Source organism: Vombatus ursinus, unplaced genomic scaffold (genome assembly GCF_900497805.2).
Source record: "Vombatus ursinus unplaced genomic scaffold, bare-nosed wombat genome assembly UNPS02014833.1, whole genome shotgun sequence".
NCBI lineage: Eukaryota > Metazoa > Chordata > Mammalia > Diprotodontia > Vombatidae > Vombatus > Vombatus ursinus.
The window spans coordinates 2,643,633-2,658,889 of record NW_020954611.1 but is presented as its reverse complement, the minus strand read 5'-3'; the positions used below and the strand labels follow the sequence as shown (position 1 = coordinate 2,658,889).

Sequence of the window (15,257 nt, the reverse complement as noted above, 5' to 3'; positions counted from 1 at the left end):
TTACTGCACCACCTACTTGCCTTAACATTTAATGCATGGTGCTACATTAAACATTTTGGTGTAAATGAGATCTTTATTTTTATCATTGATTTTTTTGGAGTATACTTAGTAGTGGGAGGGATCCCTGGATCAAAGGGTCTTATGCTGTTATTATAAAGAAGGTAGAAAGGTGTGAATTACATGATAATACAATCACTAATAGCAAAAATGTAAATCAAAATAACTCTGAGATTTTACATCATACCAAGTAAACTGACAAAAATAATGAAAGATGCAAATAACCAATGTTGTAAGGATTGTAGAAAAACAGTCACACTTAAACATTGTAAGCAGGGCTAGGAATTGTTCCAACAGTTCTGGAAAGCAATTTGGAACAAGTTTTTAAAAATTATTTTATAGATTTTGCTTCATATCCTTTAAGTCCATTTGAGAGTGACTTTTAGTTTATATACTTCTGTTAGGTCCTTATATATCTTAGATTTTAGTCATTTATCAAAGATATGTAATGGAAAGGTTTTTTTCCCCCTCAGTTGAATACTTTCTTTTTTTATCTTAGTTGTGTTAATTTTATTGGTGCAAAATGCTTTCAGTTTCATGTAATGAAAATTGTTATCTTACATTTTTTGCTTCTATCCTTTACTAGGTTAGGAAATCTTGCCCTGGAACTGATTCAGATTTATAAAAATAAGAGCCATTCCCCAGTTGATGTGGTCAAAGTATATTACTAATGAGTTCTTAGAGAAAGAAATCCAAGCTATCAATAATCATATGAAAAAAATGCTCGAAATCGCTACTAACTAGAGAAATAAAAATTCAGACAACTCCGAGGTACTATCTCACACCCATCAGATTTGTCAAATTGGCAAAAAAACAAAAGGGGTGGGAAATGGCAAATGCTTGAAGGACTGTGGGAAAACAGATACACTAGATGCGCCTGGTGGAGCTTGGTCCAGCCATTCTGGAAAGCAATTTGGAGCTATGCCCCAAAAGTGATTAAGCTGTGCATACCCTTTGACCCAGTGATACAACAGCTAGGGATCAGGGGGAAAAGGAAAAGATCAGGAAAAGAGGAAAAGGCCCCATGTGTATAAAAATATTTTAGCAGCTCTTTTTGTGGTAGCAAAGAATTGGAAACTGAAAGGGTGCCTTTCACTTGGGGAATGGCTGAATAATTTATGACACATGCATGTCATGGCATTTTATTGTGTCGTAAGAAATGATGACAAGGATGGTTTCTGAGTGGGTAAGTAGAAGTGTCAGTGTCAGGTGGATAGAGGTGGGAAGAAGTAGGAAGGGGAGAGAAGCTTCACCTTACTGGTTCTTGATTCTAGGTTATTGGGCTAAGGGGAGGAAGACTCAATGTTCTTGATCATGAAGAATTATCAGTTGATAATAATATCTGGTATTTATGTAGTATGCTTTAAAATTTGTAAAGCTCTTTGTTACTTTATTTGCAAATAAATCTTCACAAGTCTGGTGAAGATAGTTGCTGTTGAGTCATTTCAGTCATGTCCAACTCTTCGTGACCCCATTTGCGGTTTTCTTGGCTGAGATATTGGAGTGGTTTGCCATTTCCTTCTTCAGCTCATTTTATTTTATTTTACTTTTCATGTTTTTAGTTTTTTGTTTTTAAGGCAATTGAGGTTAAGTGACTTGCCTAAGGTCATACAGCTAGTAAGTGTCAAGTGTTTGGTCTGAGGCCGGATTTGAACTCAGGTCCTCCTGACTTCAGGGCCAGTGCTCTGTCCAATGCACCATCTAGCTGCCCCTCTTCAGCTCATTTTACAGATGAGGAAACTGAGGCAAAGAAAGTGAAAGGACTTGCCCAGGGTCACACAGCTAGTAAGTGTCTGAGGCTGGATTTGAACTCAGGAAAATGAGTCTTCCTGACTTCAGGCCTGGTGGTGTATCCACTGCACTGCTTATGTGCCCCTGTAGGTGCTAGGTAGTAGGTACTATTATTATCCCTATTTTGCAAATAAGGAAACTGAGGTTTAGAAAGGTTAAGCGATTCCCCCATCATCATATAACTAGTAAGCATCTAAAGTGGGATTTGAACTCATGTTCCTGATTGCCATGTTCATTGTTCTCTTCACTACAACATGCTGCTGCTCCCTGATCAAGGCCTTATCTTCTGGGGTCTTGTAATGCTGAAGTATGGATTTGGTGTGGGCTGCCTACTTCTTTGGCTTGTGAAGACCCAGGGCATTTTTAGTTCTGAGATCCTGTGGTCAGAGAAGAAGAGGGTGGTAACTAGGACTCGGGGACTTGCTTTCTGCTCTACAACTACTCTGGAGTCTCATGCCAAACTTTGAGGCCCAAAGCATTACCTAGAATGTGCTCTGCTTATAGAGGAAGATTTAACTCTGGATTTCAAATGGTTTTTAGAACCTGTGTATAGCCTTTGCCTATTTATGGAGAGATTCCTGGCTTCTTTCCTATTCTTTGAACATCTTCTTGAACCTTTTCTAATTAGGGACAGATTATATTGTGCTTGGTTCTTTTATTTGAACTACATTCTCCATTCTGCAACTTTTAATATTTATTCATTACTTTTTAATATTTGTGTATAATTTATGAAACTTTCAAGTATACTCTCTCACACAGTTCTCACCCTTCATTTTCCTAGATTAGATTTGCCCCAAATCCTACTGCTTATAGGTTTCAGGCCTGGGACTCCAGGGCTGGGTATTTAGACTCCAAATCCAATACTCTTTCCTCTAGCTTTGCCCTAGAGCCGCTTTGCTGAGTTTGCTTTTTTATTATTGTAGTTTAGAGTATGAGCACATCTCCACAACTAATATCACTAGAAAATAATGATCAGCAAACTTTTAAAATAGTATTTTGTTTTTATTTATCTTGGAGTCGTGAAAACTTTTTAAAACTTTAAATATTATTTTGAGGGGGAAATGTAACAAAAATCTTGAACCAATACACATTGAAATATTTTCATATGAATTGTTTCAGTTATCTGATTACCTATATTTCCTGTCGTTTTAACTATAGTTGAAATTATTTCTTCAAACTTTCTCATCATAGTATGTTGTTATGAATGTAAGCATTACTCCTGTAAAAAGTTTCATTTTTTCTTAACAGTAAGTTATTTTAAGATGAGGAGTCGAAGGCCTAGAAAGGTGTGGTCATGTGGCAGCCCCTGAACTAGCATCTGAGTTTCTACTCATAGCCTCATGATCTTCTAAATAGGACCTTCCCTTACTTGTTACTTTATTAACTCAGTTGTTTAGATTAAAAAGAAAATGCCTTGTAGATGCATGGTGTTTACATTTTGGTATGTTATTGTGAAAAGAAGAGTAACACGGAATGCCATTATTAGCCATTTTTGTTACGTAAGAGAGAAGAAATCAGAAATGTGGTCCACACTTTTTAAATAGATAACTCGCCTCCTGGCTTTCATTAGCTGTGTTTTTTGTTGCATTTCTTTCTTTCTTTTGTTTGTTTTTTTAATTTATTTAATATTTTATTTTTTCCAGTTACATGTAAAAACAATTTTAATACTTGTTTTTAAAACTTTGAGTCCCAAATTCTCTCCCTTCCTCCTTCCCCACCCCCCCATTGAGAAGGCAAGCAGTTTGATATAGATTACACATGTGTAGTCATTCACAACATTTCCATAATAGTCATGTTGTAAAAGAAAACATAGACAAAAAAGCCTCAAGAAAAAGAAAATTTAATAGTATGTTTCATTCTGTATTTAGACACCATCAGTTTTTTCTCTGGGACAGAATCCTGCCCTTAATTTCCAGTAAAGAGACCCCTGTAATCTCCTTCTGATTAGTTGTTCAACCCCCTTGCCTTCTGTGGGCTGAGAACTCCAGAAGCAGCCACTGCTGCTGCTGATTGAGTGGCTCCCAAAGCCTGCTCCTGGTTTGTTGGGGCCCTGCTGTGCTGGACTGTTTTACTCTTACCCAGGTGTGATAGACCTTTCTTACTGACCTTCTAAGTTGTCTTTGGAGTCTGTGGACTGAGAGGTAAGGAAACCACCACTGTTGCTGCTGGTTCAGTTGCCCTGAGGCCTGCTTCTGGTTTGCTGGGGCCTAGTCTGTGCTGACTTAGCCTGTGCTCCTCTCTCACACTGGTGTAACAAGACCTTTCATGCCAACCTTCCAAGTTGTCTTGGGCTGGAATATTGTTTCACTTCATCTTTTTGTGGGTTCTGTTGCTCTAGAATTTATTTAATCATTATTTAAAGGTATTTGGAGGGGTTTGGGGGAGAGCTCAGGCTCGTCCCTGCCTTTACTCTGCCGTCTTGGCTCTGCCCCCTTTTTGTTGCATTTCTTATTAGTAAGTATAATTTCAAGTTAATTGTCTTTAGAAGGAAATGTGAGAAACATTTGGAAACCAGCAGACCAGAACATTTTTGCACTGTTACTGTTATAACAACATGTAATTCATTTGTGTGTGTAACTAAGGAAGTATGTTGTTTAGAAGATAAAAAAATACAATTTACTACCTGTAGTATAAAATAGGTTGTAAAATACTGGTATCTAGCATGTTATGCTATCTAAGCAGAATTTCAGTGATGTGTTGTTATGGAAATCAGCAAAAAGTGAAGTTGAGATTTTGGAAGTATGTAATCACTTTCCAGTATTCCATGCTAATAAAGTAAAGAAAATTTTAAAAAATAAATATAGAGTACAGTTGGTTGAAAACAGATGGAAATAGGACTGCAACCCAATTCTTAAAATTATGAGAAATCTAGTGCCTGGAATAAAGCTTCTGCAAGGTGCATATCTTGCTGCTAAGCAGCATCACTTCTTCTCTAGGAGAGAGAAAATCCTTTTTTGGTGAACTGTTCTTTTGGCTTAAAGAATGGGAGTGCGTTTATATGGGGAGCATGGATATGATGTTTGTCTCTTGTGTCTGGGGTTGATGGTCAGGAGAAGCAGAATCATTGCTTGGTGAGAGTCAGGGGTTGAGCTACTGGTTAGCAGTAAGCATGCCAGCTAAGCTGACATTTTTGTGGTGACATATCTTTATAAACTGAAGAATTCCACTGTAATAGTAATAATAATTACTAACATGTTAAAAGTTTTGTCACATGGTTTTACATAGACTTTCTTATTTGATCCTCACAAGAACCCTGTGAAATAAGTTAGGTAGCACAGTAAATAGAGTGCTAGACCTGGAGTTCCAGTCCTACCTTAGACGATAAGTAGCTGTGACACCCTAGGCAAGTCATCTAACCTCTGCCTTAGTTTCTTCATCTGTAAAATGGAGATAACAATAGCACCTAATAATAATAATAGCTTGCACTTATATAGTGCTTACTATGTGCCAGGCACTGTGCTAAGCACTTTTATAAATATTATCTCATTTGATCCTTACAACAACCCTGGGAGGTAGGTGCTATTATTATCCTCTTTTGCAGGTGAGGAAACTGAGGCATACAGGTTAAGCGATTTGCCTAGGATCATGCAGCTAGTAATTGTCTGAGGCTAGATTTGAACTTGGGTCTAGCCCAGAGCTATATCCACTGTATCACTTAGCTGCCCCAAGACTGTTAGGAGGATAAGATGAAATAATATTTGGAAAACCCTTTGCAAACTTTAAATTGCTCTTTAAGTGTTAATTATTATTATATTATTAAGTTCTATTATTATCCTTTTTTTACAGATGAGGAAACTGAGGTTGAGAGTTAAAAGACTAGTGTGTCTGGATGAGATTTGGCTTCAGGTACTCCTGACTCTTAGATCTAGCACTCTATCTATCACTCCATGTACCTGCCTTTATAAGGAGTTATTGCTCCTTTCATTGGCAGCCAGGATTAAAGATGGTAACCATTTTGGAGTAGGGTGGGGTTCAGTTGTCCTTTCTTCTTGCTAGAAGTTTCTCTTTCCCCTTAAACCAGAAGTTTCTGCTTAGTTGTGACATTAAAGCTATAACCACTGCCTTCTCTTGCAATATAAGGACCTATATTCTGCCTCAAAATGGCCAAATCAATAGAGGTGGAATTCAGAAAGCTTTTATTAACATGAGGCTCTCTCATAGAAAGAGTATTCTTATGTGTATACCTTTGTTCTCCCACAGTTCTCACCTCCTCTTACTTTACTACATCCTGGGAAAGAGCTCATTATAATACTTTAGGTGATCTCACCTTTGATTCTTTTAAAAAATGTCTTATTGATGCTCTTTTTATATTTGGGAAGCTAGGGAGTACAGTGGATAGAGTATTATGCCTGGAATCAAGAACACCTGGGTTCAAATCTAACCTCAGACAGTTACTAGCTTTGTGACCTGGGCAAGTCACTGAAATTCTGTTTGCTTCAGCTTCCTCTTCAATAAAATGGTGATCGTAATAGCACCATCTTTCAGGGGTTGTTGTGAGGATCAAATAAGATAAGTGTAAAGCATTTAGAACAGTGTCTAGCACATAGCAAGCACTATATAAGTATTAGCTGTTGTTATTATATGTTAACACTTCCCAGTGACTCCCCCTAGTTCTCTCAAAAGAACCTTCCTTTGTAAAAAAAAAAAAAAAAAAAGTATAGTTATACAAAACTAATCAATAAATGTATACCTGAAAATGTATGTTTCATTCCATACTTCAGTCCACTATTTCTCTGGTGAGAAGTGGATGAAATGCTTCACTGTCGGCTGGCTCTCTGGAGTCAAATCATCCCTGTATTGTCTTGGTGTTGTTTTCTTTTATAGTATTGTGGTCACTGCCAACTTCATTCTGAACTCTTGATAGTTGTCATTTCTTACAGTGTGATATTAGTCCATTATATATCCATACAACAGAATTTGTTCCCTATTTAATGGGCATCTGCTTTGTTCTAGTTCTTTGCTGTTTCAGAAAGTGCTGCTATGAATATTTACTTATATGCACACGTGTGTATGAAATATTCATATTTATGTGCATATACATATGCACACATATATAATAAGACTTTTCTTTCTTTGATTCCCTTGGGAATCTCTGAGTAAAAGGGTATGTACAGATGAATGACTTTTATGGTATAATTAACAATTGTTTGCTAGTGGTGTAATTTTGCTAGTTTGCTACTCCACTAGTGGTGTGTTAGTGTACCTGCCTTTTCACAGCTTCTCCATTATTGACCATTTTTGTTGTTTGTCATCTTTGCAAAAATGAAAGCTAGGAGGTAAAACCTGAGAATAATTCTAATTTATGCTTCTTTTGTAGAGCATTTTCATATTGCATCTGAGTAGAGTGAGGACATAGTTGAAATAACCACTTAGCTCAGGGGAATATGATAACCCCTCCTGTTGTCCCCCCAGTACTTGAGAAATACTCTTAAGATTAGTGTAACTCTGATTCTCAAAATGTTGTCTTTTCTGAGGGATAGAGGTCTTGCAACACATCCCACATACCTTTTTTTTGGGGGGGGGGTGGCTAGCCAATTCACTAAAGGTCACTGGTACACATGGTGAAGAGGGCTGTCCTTCTTGGTTCTGAGAACATTTTTTTTTTTTATTATGCCTACCCTTTCTTCTCAGTTTTCCTTAAACATTTTTATCTCTTTGGCCAGTGTAATACAGCTGAGCCACTTACCTATTCATAAATAACCTGATATCAACAATAATTGATGTTAGAATAAGATGTACAAAGATTTCTGTTATACTATCTAAATATATATGTATATACTTGCACACAGTATGTGTATGTATTTTTGTTCTTGTTTAGTTGTTTTTCAGTCGTGTCCAACTCTTTGTGATGCCTTTGGACTTTTCTTGGCAAAGATACTGGAGTGGTTTGCCATTTCCTTTTCCAGCTCTTTTGCACATGAGGAAACTGAGGTAAACAGGGTTAGGTGACTTGCCCAGGGTCACAAAGCTATTAAGTGTCCGAGGCCAGATTTGGACTCAGGAAAATGAGTCTTCCTGACTCTAGGCCCAGCGCTCTATTCCCAGTGCCACCTAGCTGCCCTATGTGTATATGTGTGTGTGTGTATACACACACATGCACACACAGAGTGCTACCTAGCTGCCCCACCTGTGTGTATGTATAAATTTAATAATAATATATTTATATAATTTATAATATTTAAGTAACATAATATTCAATAATCCAAAATATTTAATGACCCCAGAATTGTATGTATATGTGTATTATGTGTACATGCATGCATAACACATGCCTCTACATAAAAATGTATACATGCATACACATATATGTAATTCTGTAATTATGAAATGATTTTTAAATTTTGGTAGTTTGAGGGCCCATTTGAGTCTTTGTTTTAAAAATTAGTTCAAATTTTTATTCATTGTTTCATTAAAATAACCTGAAATGGTTATTTTAAAATTAAAGTTAGTTTTTACAAATTGCGTAAAGAGACTTCTTCCAGAATCTTCCATTAATAAGTGTCGTAGATCTTTGATATTAAAATCCTGGTAGATTTTTGTGATGAGGTAGGGTGTTAAGTTATGGGTGTTGTTAAAGGGAGAAGAAACACATAGGATTTATTTTCCATTAAAACTGTTGAGATTTTTTGATCGCTCTCTCCTTGAAACCTCCATTAAATCTCTTCAAATATTATAATTTCAGACATGGCCTTATGGCTAGTCATATGCCTTAGTTTTTGTTCTTTTTACTTTTAATATTCTTCTAATGTTTACTCTTGGCACAAATGAGGTACATAAGACAGATGGGTCAAAAGACAGGTATACTTTATCACAGTTACCATACGCATTATGATAGTTTGGCATTCAGCCAGGTTTTAAACTATTAATGTTGAAGTTATTTATATATATTATCTCATTGATCAATTGTAGAAATTATAGCATCTCTACTCGACCGTGTCAGTACTCAGCAATTAGCTACATATTTCTTTTAGGGCAAGAGTCAGATATGCTTTCTTTTTTTTGGCTGGGGTTAGGGAAGGTTGTTTATTTGTAAATAAAGTGATGTAAAAAACAAAAGTTACTGAAATATAAAAAATTAATATTTTTTAAAAAAGAAAATAATTGGCTGAGTGGGTGTTAGCAAGGTTTACACATAGCCCATGGATACAGTCAGGAAGGACAAGTCAAGAGTTCTGGGGCAGCTGGGCCCAGAAGTTTTGTGACTGTGACCACTGATCATAGAATATGTTGTCTCTTATTAACTTAGTATTTAAATTCAGTAAGCCTCTCAAAGACAGCATGCTTGGCTTACTAATCATTTTATATATTCCATAATAGTACCTGAAACTCTATTTACAATGAAATAAATTAAACAAAAAAGAATTGTGTGTTATCTGGAAGGCTGAGAAGGTGCGTAAAGAGTTGTGTTCTGGAACTAGCACCAAAGGGAAAGGTTTAGGTTAGGGGCCCTCTAGGGTTGGCAAACAAGACACCTTTAGAAAATTCCCTTTTCCCCTTCCCTCTCTCCCCGCCTTCCCCCCACCCCCCCAGGCCTGTTCAGACTCGCTGTAAATTCTACACTGGACCTTTGCTTCTTAACTCCGGATGGTTGAGCTAGAGAGAGAAAAACAAATTGTAGTCAGTAGTAGATTGTACTTAAGTGTTTTATGAGCCATATTTGAAAAAAAAGCAGGCAGTAGTTGGACCAGTATAGAATCATATGTTGTTGACTTTATATTTAGGAGATAAAGACTAGATCTGTTATTTCATTGATAAAGAGAACTCCTAGATCAGGAAACTACCTCTACCAATAGCAGAATCTTCTCTGCACATTATAGCTTTAGAGGGTTGCCTATAGCACCATGAAAAATTGTGTCTTGTCTTGCGTCTGGCAGTCAGTATGTGTCCCAAGTGGGAATTGAACATGTCTTCCTGGCTTTAAGGTCAGCTATCTATCCATTATGCCATACTATCTCTGTGTGCTTACTTACTAGCAGAAATTTAAATATAGTTGATTATTAGTTTAAATAACCTTGTCTTAGATGAGTTATTTCTTTAAAGTCTAACTCCTATTTTAATACAGTAAAAACCCATTAGTAACTTTGCATATAGTATCTTGGGGCAGCTCAGGTGGTGTGCAGTGAATACAGTGCATGCTCTAGAGTCAGGAGGACCTGAGTTAAAATCTGACCTCAGATACTTATTAGTTGTGTGACCTGGGGCAAGTCAGTTAACCCAGTTTGCCTCAGTTCCTCATCTGTAAAATGAGCTGGAGAAGGAAATGGCAAAGCACTCCATTATCTTTGCCAAGAAAACCCCAGTCGAGTCATGGAGAGCAGGACACAACTGAAATGACTCAATAACAACAAAGAGTATCATGATATATGTACCATGCTACTGACCCTTCAGATAACTGCAATTCTGAAATTGATTCCTGCTTCTGCTTTTATTGTAGGTGCCAAGAACTATAGTTCAGTAGCTTCTCTTATACCTCTATAATTGTATATATTTACATACTATTTGTGGAAAAAAAGAAATCAGGCCCTTCTTGTTACCCTCCATTGTATAGATCTTCCTGGATATCCCTTAGTTTGAGCTTACTTTTTACATACTTATTTAGATGTATTTAAAAAAATCCATATAAAGCTTTATTTTTAAGAGTTGATGAGTGATGATGAGGAAGAAAAAACTAAAGTAGACTTATTGACTCTGGTTCTGAGATAAACAATAGATTAAAAAGTTAAAAGGAAACTCAGAAAGCAGAAGATAGTGAATTAAAGACTGATTTAGTTAGGCAAGGAGTTCTATAGAAACAAAAGGGCCCTCAATATAGCCTCAATAATCTGTTTACTGTGTGAGTACAGTTTGACTTAATTAGTTTATGTGAACTTGTAAATATTAAAGGTGTTTAAGATATGATCTCTGCCCTCAAGGTACTTATAGTCAGTAGGGAAAGAAAGATGTACACAAAGAAATATAGTATAGGGTGGAATATGTCTATTTGGAAAATTATAAACAAAATGCTGTGTGGGTTCAGTGACAGAAATTTCGTTTGGGAGGAATCAAAAAAATTTTTAAGGAAATTGAATTGGAGTTGGTTATTAAAGGATAGACAAGATTTAAGTTGGGGTAGGAGGATAGTGGTAGAAGAGTATTACAGGTAGGGTGAAATACATAAGCAAAGGCTGAAAAATAAAAAGGGAAAACACAAAGCATATTTGAGAAATATTAAATAGATTCATGTTCAGGGTGGCATCTTATGTGGAAAAGAGTGATGATATGTAAGGCTATTGGGATTAGATTATAAAGAGATCTTTGAAGACTTTGCTAAGGCATTTAGACTTTATTCTGTAGGAATTGGAAAGCCATTTTGTCTTTGTATCCCTTGCACTGGGCATGTAATAGGTACTTAATAAATGCTTGTTTGATTGATAAAGGCTTTGGATCAAGAAAGGGGCATGCATACACCTAAGATTTACAAAAATTACTCTGGCAATAGCATATAGGAAGGTTTGTGTGGAGAAACTGGAACCATTGAGACCAGTTGGGAGGATATTACAGTAGTCTAGTCTAGAAGTGGGCAGATAGGTAGCTCAGTGGATAGAGTGCCAGCCCTAGAGTCAGAAAGATTCCTTTTCCCAAGTTCAGATCCAGCCTCAGATATTTACTAGCGGTGTGAGGAAGTCACCTAACCCTGTTTCCCTCAGTTTTCTCATCTGTAAAATGAGCTGGAGAAAGAAATGGCAAACTAGTACAGTATCTTTGCCATGAAAAGTCCAAAGGGGTCACAAGTAGTTGGACATGACTGAAAAAGTGACTGAAGAAGAAGTCTAGAAGTAATTAATGCCTGAACTAGGTTGATAAAAGTGAGAATTGAATGGAGAGGCCAGGTTCCAGAGACAGTATGGAGGTAGACCATACTTGTTTTTCAAGATTTGGCAACTAATTGGATTTGAGATATATTTAGGAAGGAGTTTGAAAAGGACTGGCGTTTTAAGTCTGGGTGACTAGGAAGACGGTAGCAAACCCAGGAGAGAGCAAGTAGAGGGAAGGGCGATGTTTAGGGAGAAAGATAATATTCTGTTAATGGACATATCAAGTTTAAAATGTCTACTGGACATCCAGTAGATGTCTGAGAGGCAGTTGGAGTTGTGAGGATTGGAGGTCTGCAGCAAGATTGGGGCAGGATAGGTAGATTTGAGAATCATCGGCAAAAGAGATGATAATTAAATCCAAGGAAGCTGATGAGATCATCAAATGAAGTAGTATAGAGGGACTATTTATAGAGGGATAAGAGAAAGGGAGTCCGGGACAGAACCCTGAGGAGCTCTTAAGGTTAGAGGGCATGATTTGAAGGAGGGTCTAGCAAAGGAGACAGAGAAGTAGCAGTCAGGTAGGAGGAAAAAACCAGGAGAGAATAATGTCCCAGAAACCAAGAGAGAAGAGAGTATTAAGGAGGAGAGAGTGATCACCAGTGTCAAAGGCAGCAGAGACGTCAAGGAGAATGAGGATTGAGAACAGGCCATTGGATTTGGCAACTAAAAGATCATTAGTAATTTTGAAGAGATTAGTTTCAATGGATTGATGAGGTCTGAAGACAGACTGTAAGGGGTGAGAGGAAAGTGAAGGCATCTGTTGTTGATGGCCTTTTCAAGGAGTTTAGGCACCAAGGACAGAAGAGGAATAGGATGATAGGAAAGATGGGAGGATCAAGTGAGGGTTTTTTCAGGATAGGTGAGATCCATATTTTGTAGGCACTAGAAAATGAGCCAATAAAGAAGGAGAGACAGAAGATAAGTGAGATAAGATGACAATGGAGGCAATCTGTTGGAGGAGATGGTATGAAATGCAATTAATTGAACAGGCAGAGGAGTTAGCTTTGGTAAGGAATAAGGTCACTTCATCATGTGAGACAGGTGACAGGAGAGCGAGTGGCAGGAGGCACCTGAGTGATAGGAAATGAGGAGGAAGGGGAGAAGAGGAAGTTCATGGCCAGTGGCCTCAATTTTTTCTGCAAAATATGAAGTAAAGCTTTTAGCTGAGAGAGTTGGGGAAGGGGGAGCTATGGGAGGTTTGAAGAAGAATGAAAAGGTTTGGAAAAGCCACTGTGGAGAATGGGATAGTGAGTTGATAAGGGGGTTATAGTAGGATTGCCTAGCAGCAGTGAGGGCCAAGTTGAGGTTATATTACAAATTTTAATGGACTCAGTCTGAACAGTCACTTGATTTTCTCCACCTTTGTTTGGCAGCTTATGTGTAGGAGTGAAGGTGATGAATGGTGGGAGTGAACTAAGGTTGAAGCTTGGCTGGGCATAATTTGTGATATATGCACAAAGGGGACTAGGAATTTAGAAGAGGATAGTGTAGAATTGTATTGGTTCACCAAGGAGTCAAGATAACAAGAAGAGGAGAGAGTTGCTAGTGCAAGGGAGATGGCCTGGGAGAGAATTGAGGGTTCAAGGGATTGGAGTTCATAGTCATGAATAAAGAGTAGGGTTATGTAAGGGAAGGCAGAGAGAGAGGTGAAAAGCCAATAGATTATGTTCAAAGAAGAGAATTCCAGAATTCTTGAACACAGAGGTGGTGTGTTTGTGGGAAATGACAAAATCAAAGGACCATTTTTGTGTGTGGCTGAGGTTAGGTGAAGGAGTAGCTCATGAGAGGTGGTGAGTACATTGAGTAACTGAATGGTTAGAGTATTTAAGGGAGAATGAATATGTGTTGAAGTCCCTTAGTATGAGGGCAGGAGTTGAAAAAGAGAGAAAAATTGTAAGCCTGGTTTTCCCATCCCATCATATTCAGTCACTGTCCCTCAGGTCAACTTATTGCTACAGCACGCAACCCTTGGAGTTCTTGGCTGTAGCTCTTGGGCAGTGACCTGTGAGTAAGAATCTTGATTTTGATCTCCTTTTCATTTTAAAGATGGTTTTGGGGGTGAACAGGGACTGCAGTATTCATTGCAGATCTTACTACATTCATTTGCCCTTTAAACCTCTTCTGAACTTCCCTGTTATGTTGAGAGCTCCATTGTCTTTCTGATCACCTAGATTGTTTTCTTTTTCTTTTTCTTTCTTTCTTTCTTTTTTTTTTTGGGGGGGCTAGGCAGTGGGGTTAAGTGACTTGCTCAGGGTCACACAGCTAGTAAGTGTTATGTGTCTGAAGTTGAATTTGAACTCAGAACCTCCTGACTCCAGGGCCAGTGCTCTGTCCACTGCGCCACCTAGCTGCCCCTATCCAGGTTGTTTTCAGTCTAACCTCCTTGTCAGTTTTGAGTGAGTTGCCACGTCTTGTCATTTCCATCTCCACAACATCTGTCTCATCTCTCCCATTCTCTTAACTTTCACTCAGATTTTATCCTAATCTTCGCTTCAATTTCCCTACCTCAAGTCTTTGCTCACTCTAACCTATCTTTAACATAGCTGTCAAATTGATTTTCCTAAAGTGCGGGTTTGACTGTGTCACCCTCTTCCTCATTAACTCCATTGATTCCCTTTTGGCTCTAGGATCAACTGTAAACTTCTCCTCTGTTTGGAATTTAATGCTCTTAACTGCCTCGCCCATTCCTACCTTTCCAATTTTCTTACAAGTTCCTCTCCTTCATGCAATCTGCAGGCCAGCCATATTGGTCTATTTGTTAACACTGTCTCCTGTCTGTCTTTTTATCGCCTGTCTCCCGTGCTTGGAATGCATTTTCTCTTTACCTGTGATTCTTGGAATCCCTGGTTTGCTTCAAAACTTTACTCAAGAACCACTTTCTAATTAATCCTTTCTGAATCCCTTTGGCATCTTGTGCCTTCCTTACCAAAACAACCTTGTATTAATTTTGTATGTATTCTGTATATATTAACATGTGTTCACGTTGTCTCCCTGGTTAGAATGTAAATTCCTTGAGGTCAAGGCCTCTTGTACTTTTGTCAGTATCCCTGGTGCTTAATACAGTGTCTGATGTGTAGAAAATTGTTGATTGATTTTTTTTATAGTAGGATTAGTTATGAGCCTATTAAAGGAGGTAAATAGAAGAAAAATAAAATAATGCTTAAGATATACAACCTTGATTTTTTTTCCAAGTAGATTAAGTTTTGGAAATCTTAAAATGTTATCGGTATTACGATTGCACGTCTAGTTTGATGGGTGGATCCAGCAGATGTTGGTTAAGTACAACTTTGGTAGCTCATTATGTACAGTGTTTATTTTGAGATAATTTCACTTTAGTCTCTGATAACATATTTGTAATCGACAGGTGTGCAAATAATGTATTGCGGCATATGGGTTGATAAGAAATTGTTACTGTTCTGAGCTTTTAAGAGGTGACTGAATAGTTTTAGGTTTATTTCAGGGAATCTATTGATTTATAATTTATGCAAGTTTTAATAATTCTTCTTTGTACTTTTATCTCCCTGTTTCCTTATACTATCTTTCAAATTTTCATCC

General features: G+C 37.5%; 1 protein-coding gene across 11 annotated transcripts in view; it reads left to right on the top strand.

Annotated features, from left to right (window-relative positions):
- ATE1 (arginyltransferase 1) overlaps window positions 1–15,257 on the top strand; it is a 183,258-nt gene that overhangs the window by 52,536 nt on the left and 115,465 nt on the right. For 5 of the 11 annotated variants that reach the window (XM_027839862.1, XM_027839870.1, XM_027839860.1 and 2 more), the window contains one exon: window positions 5,635–5,694. The exons of the other annotated variants lie outside the window; for them this stretch is intronic. In XM_027839862.1, the coding sequence (XP_027695663.1) occupies window positions 5,635–5,694 (60 nt within the window). The remainder of the gene's footprint in view (window positions 1–5,634; window positions 5,695–15,257) is intronic. 11 annotated transcript variants of the gene reach the window in all.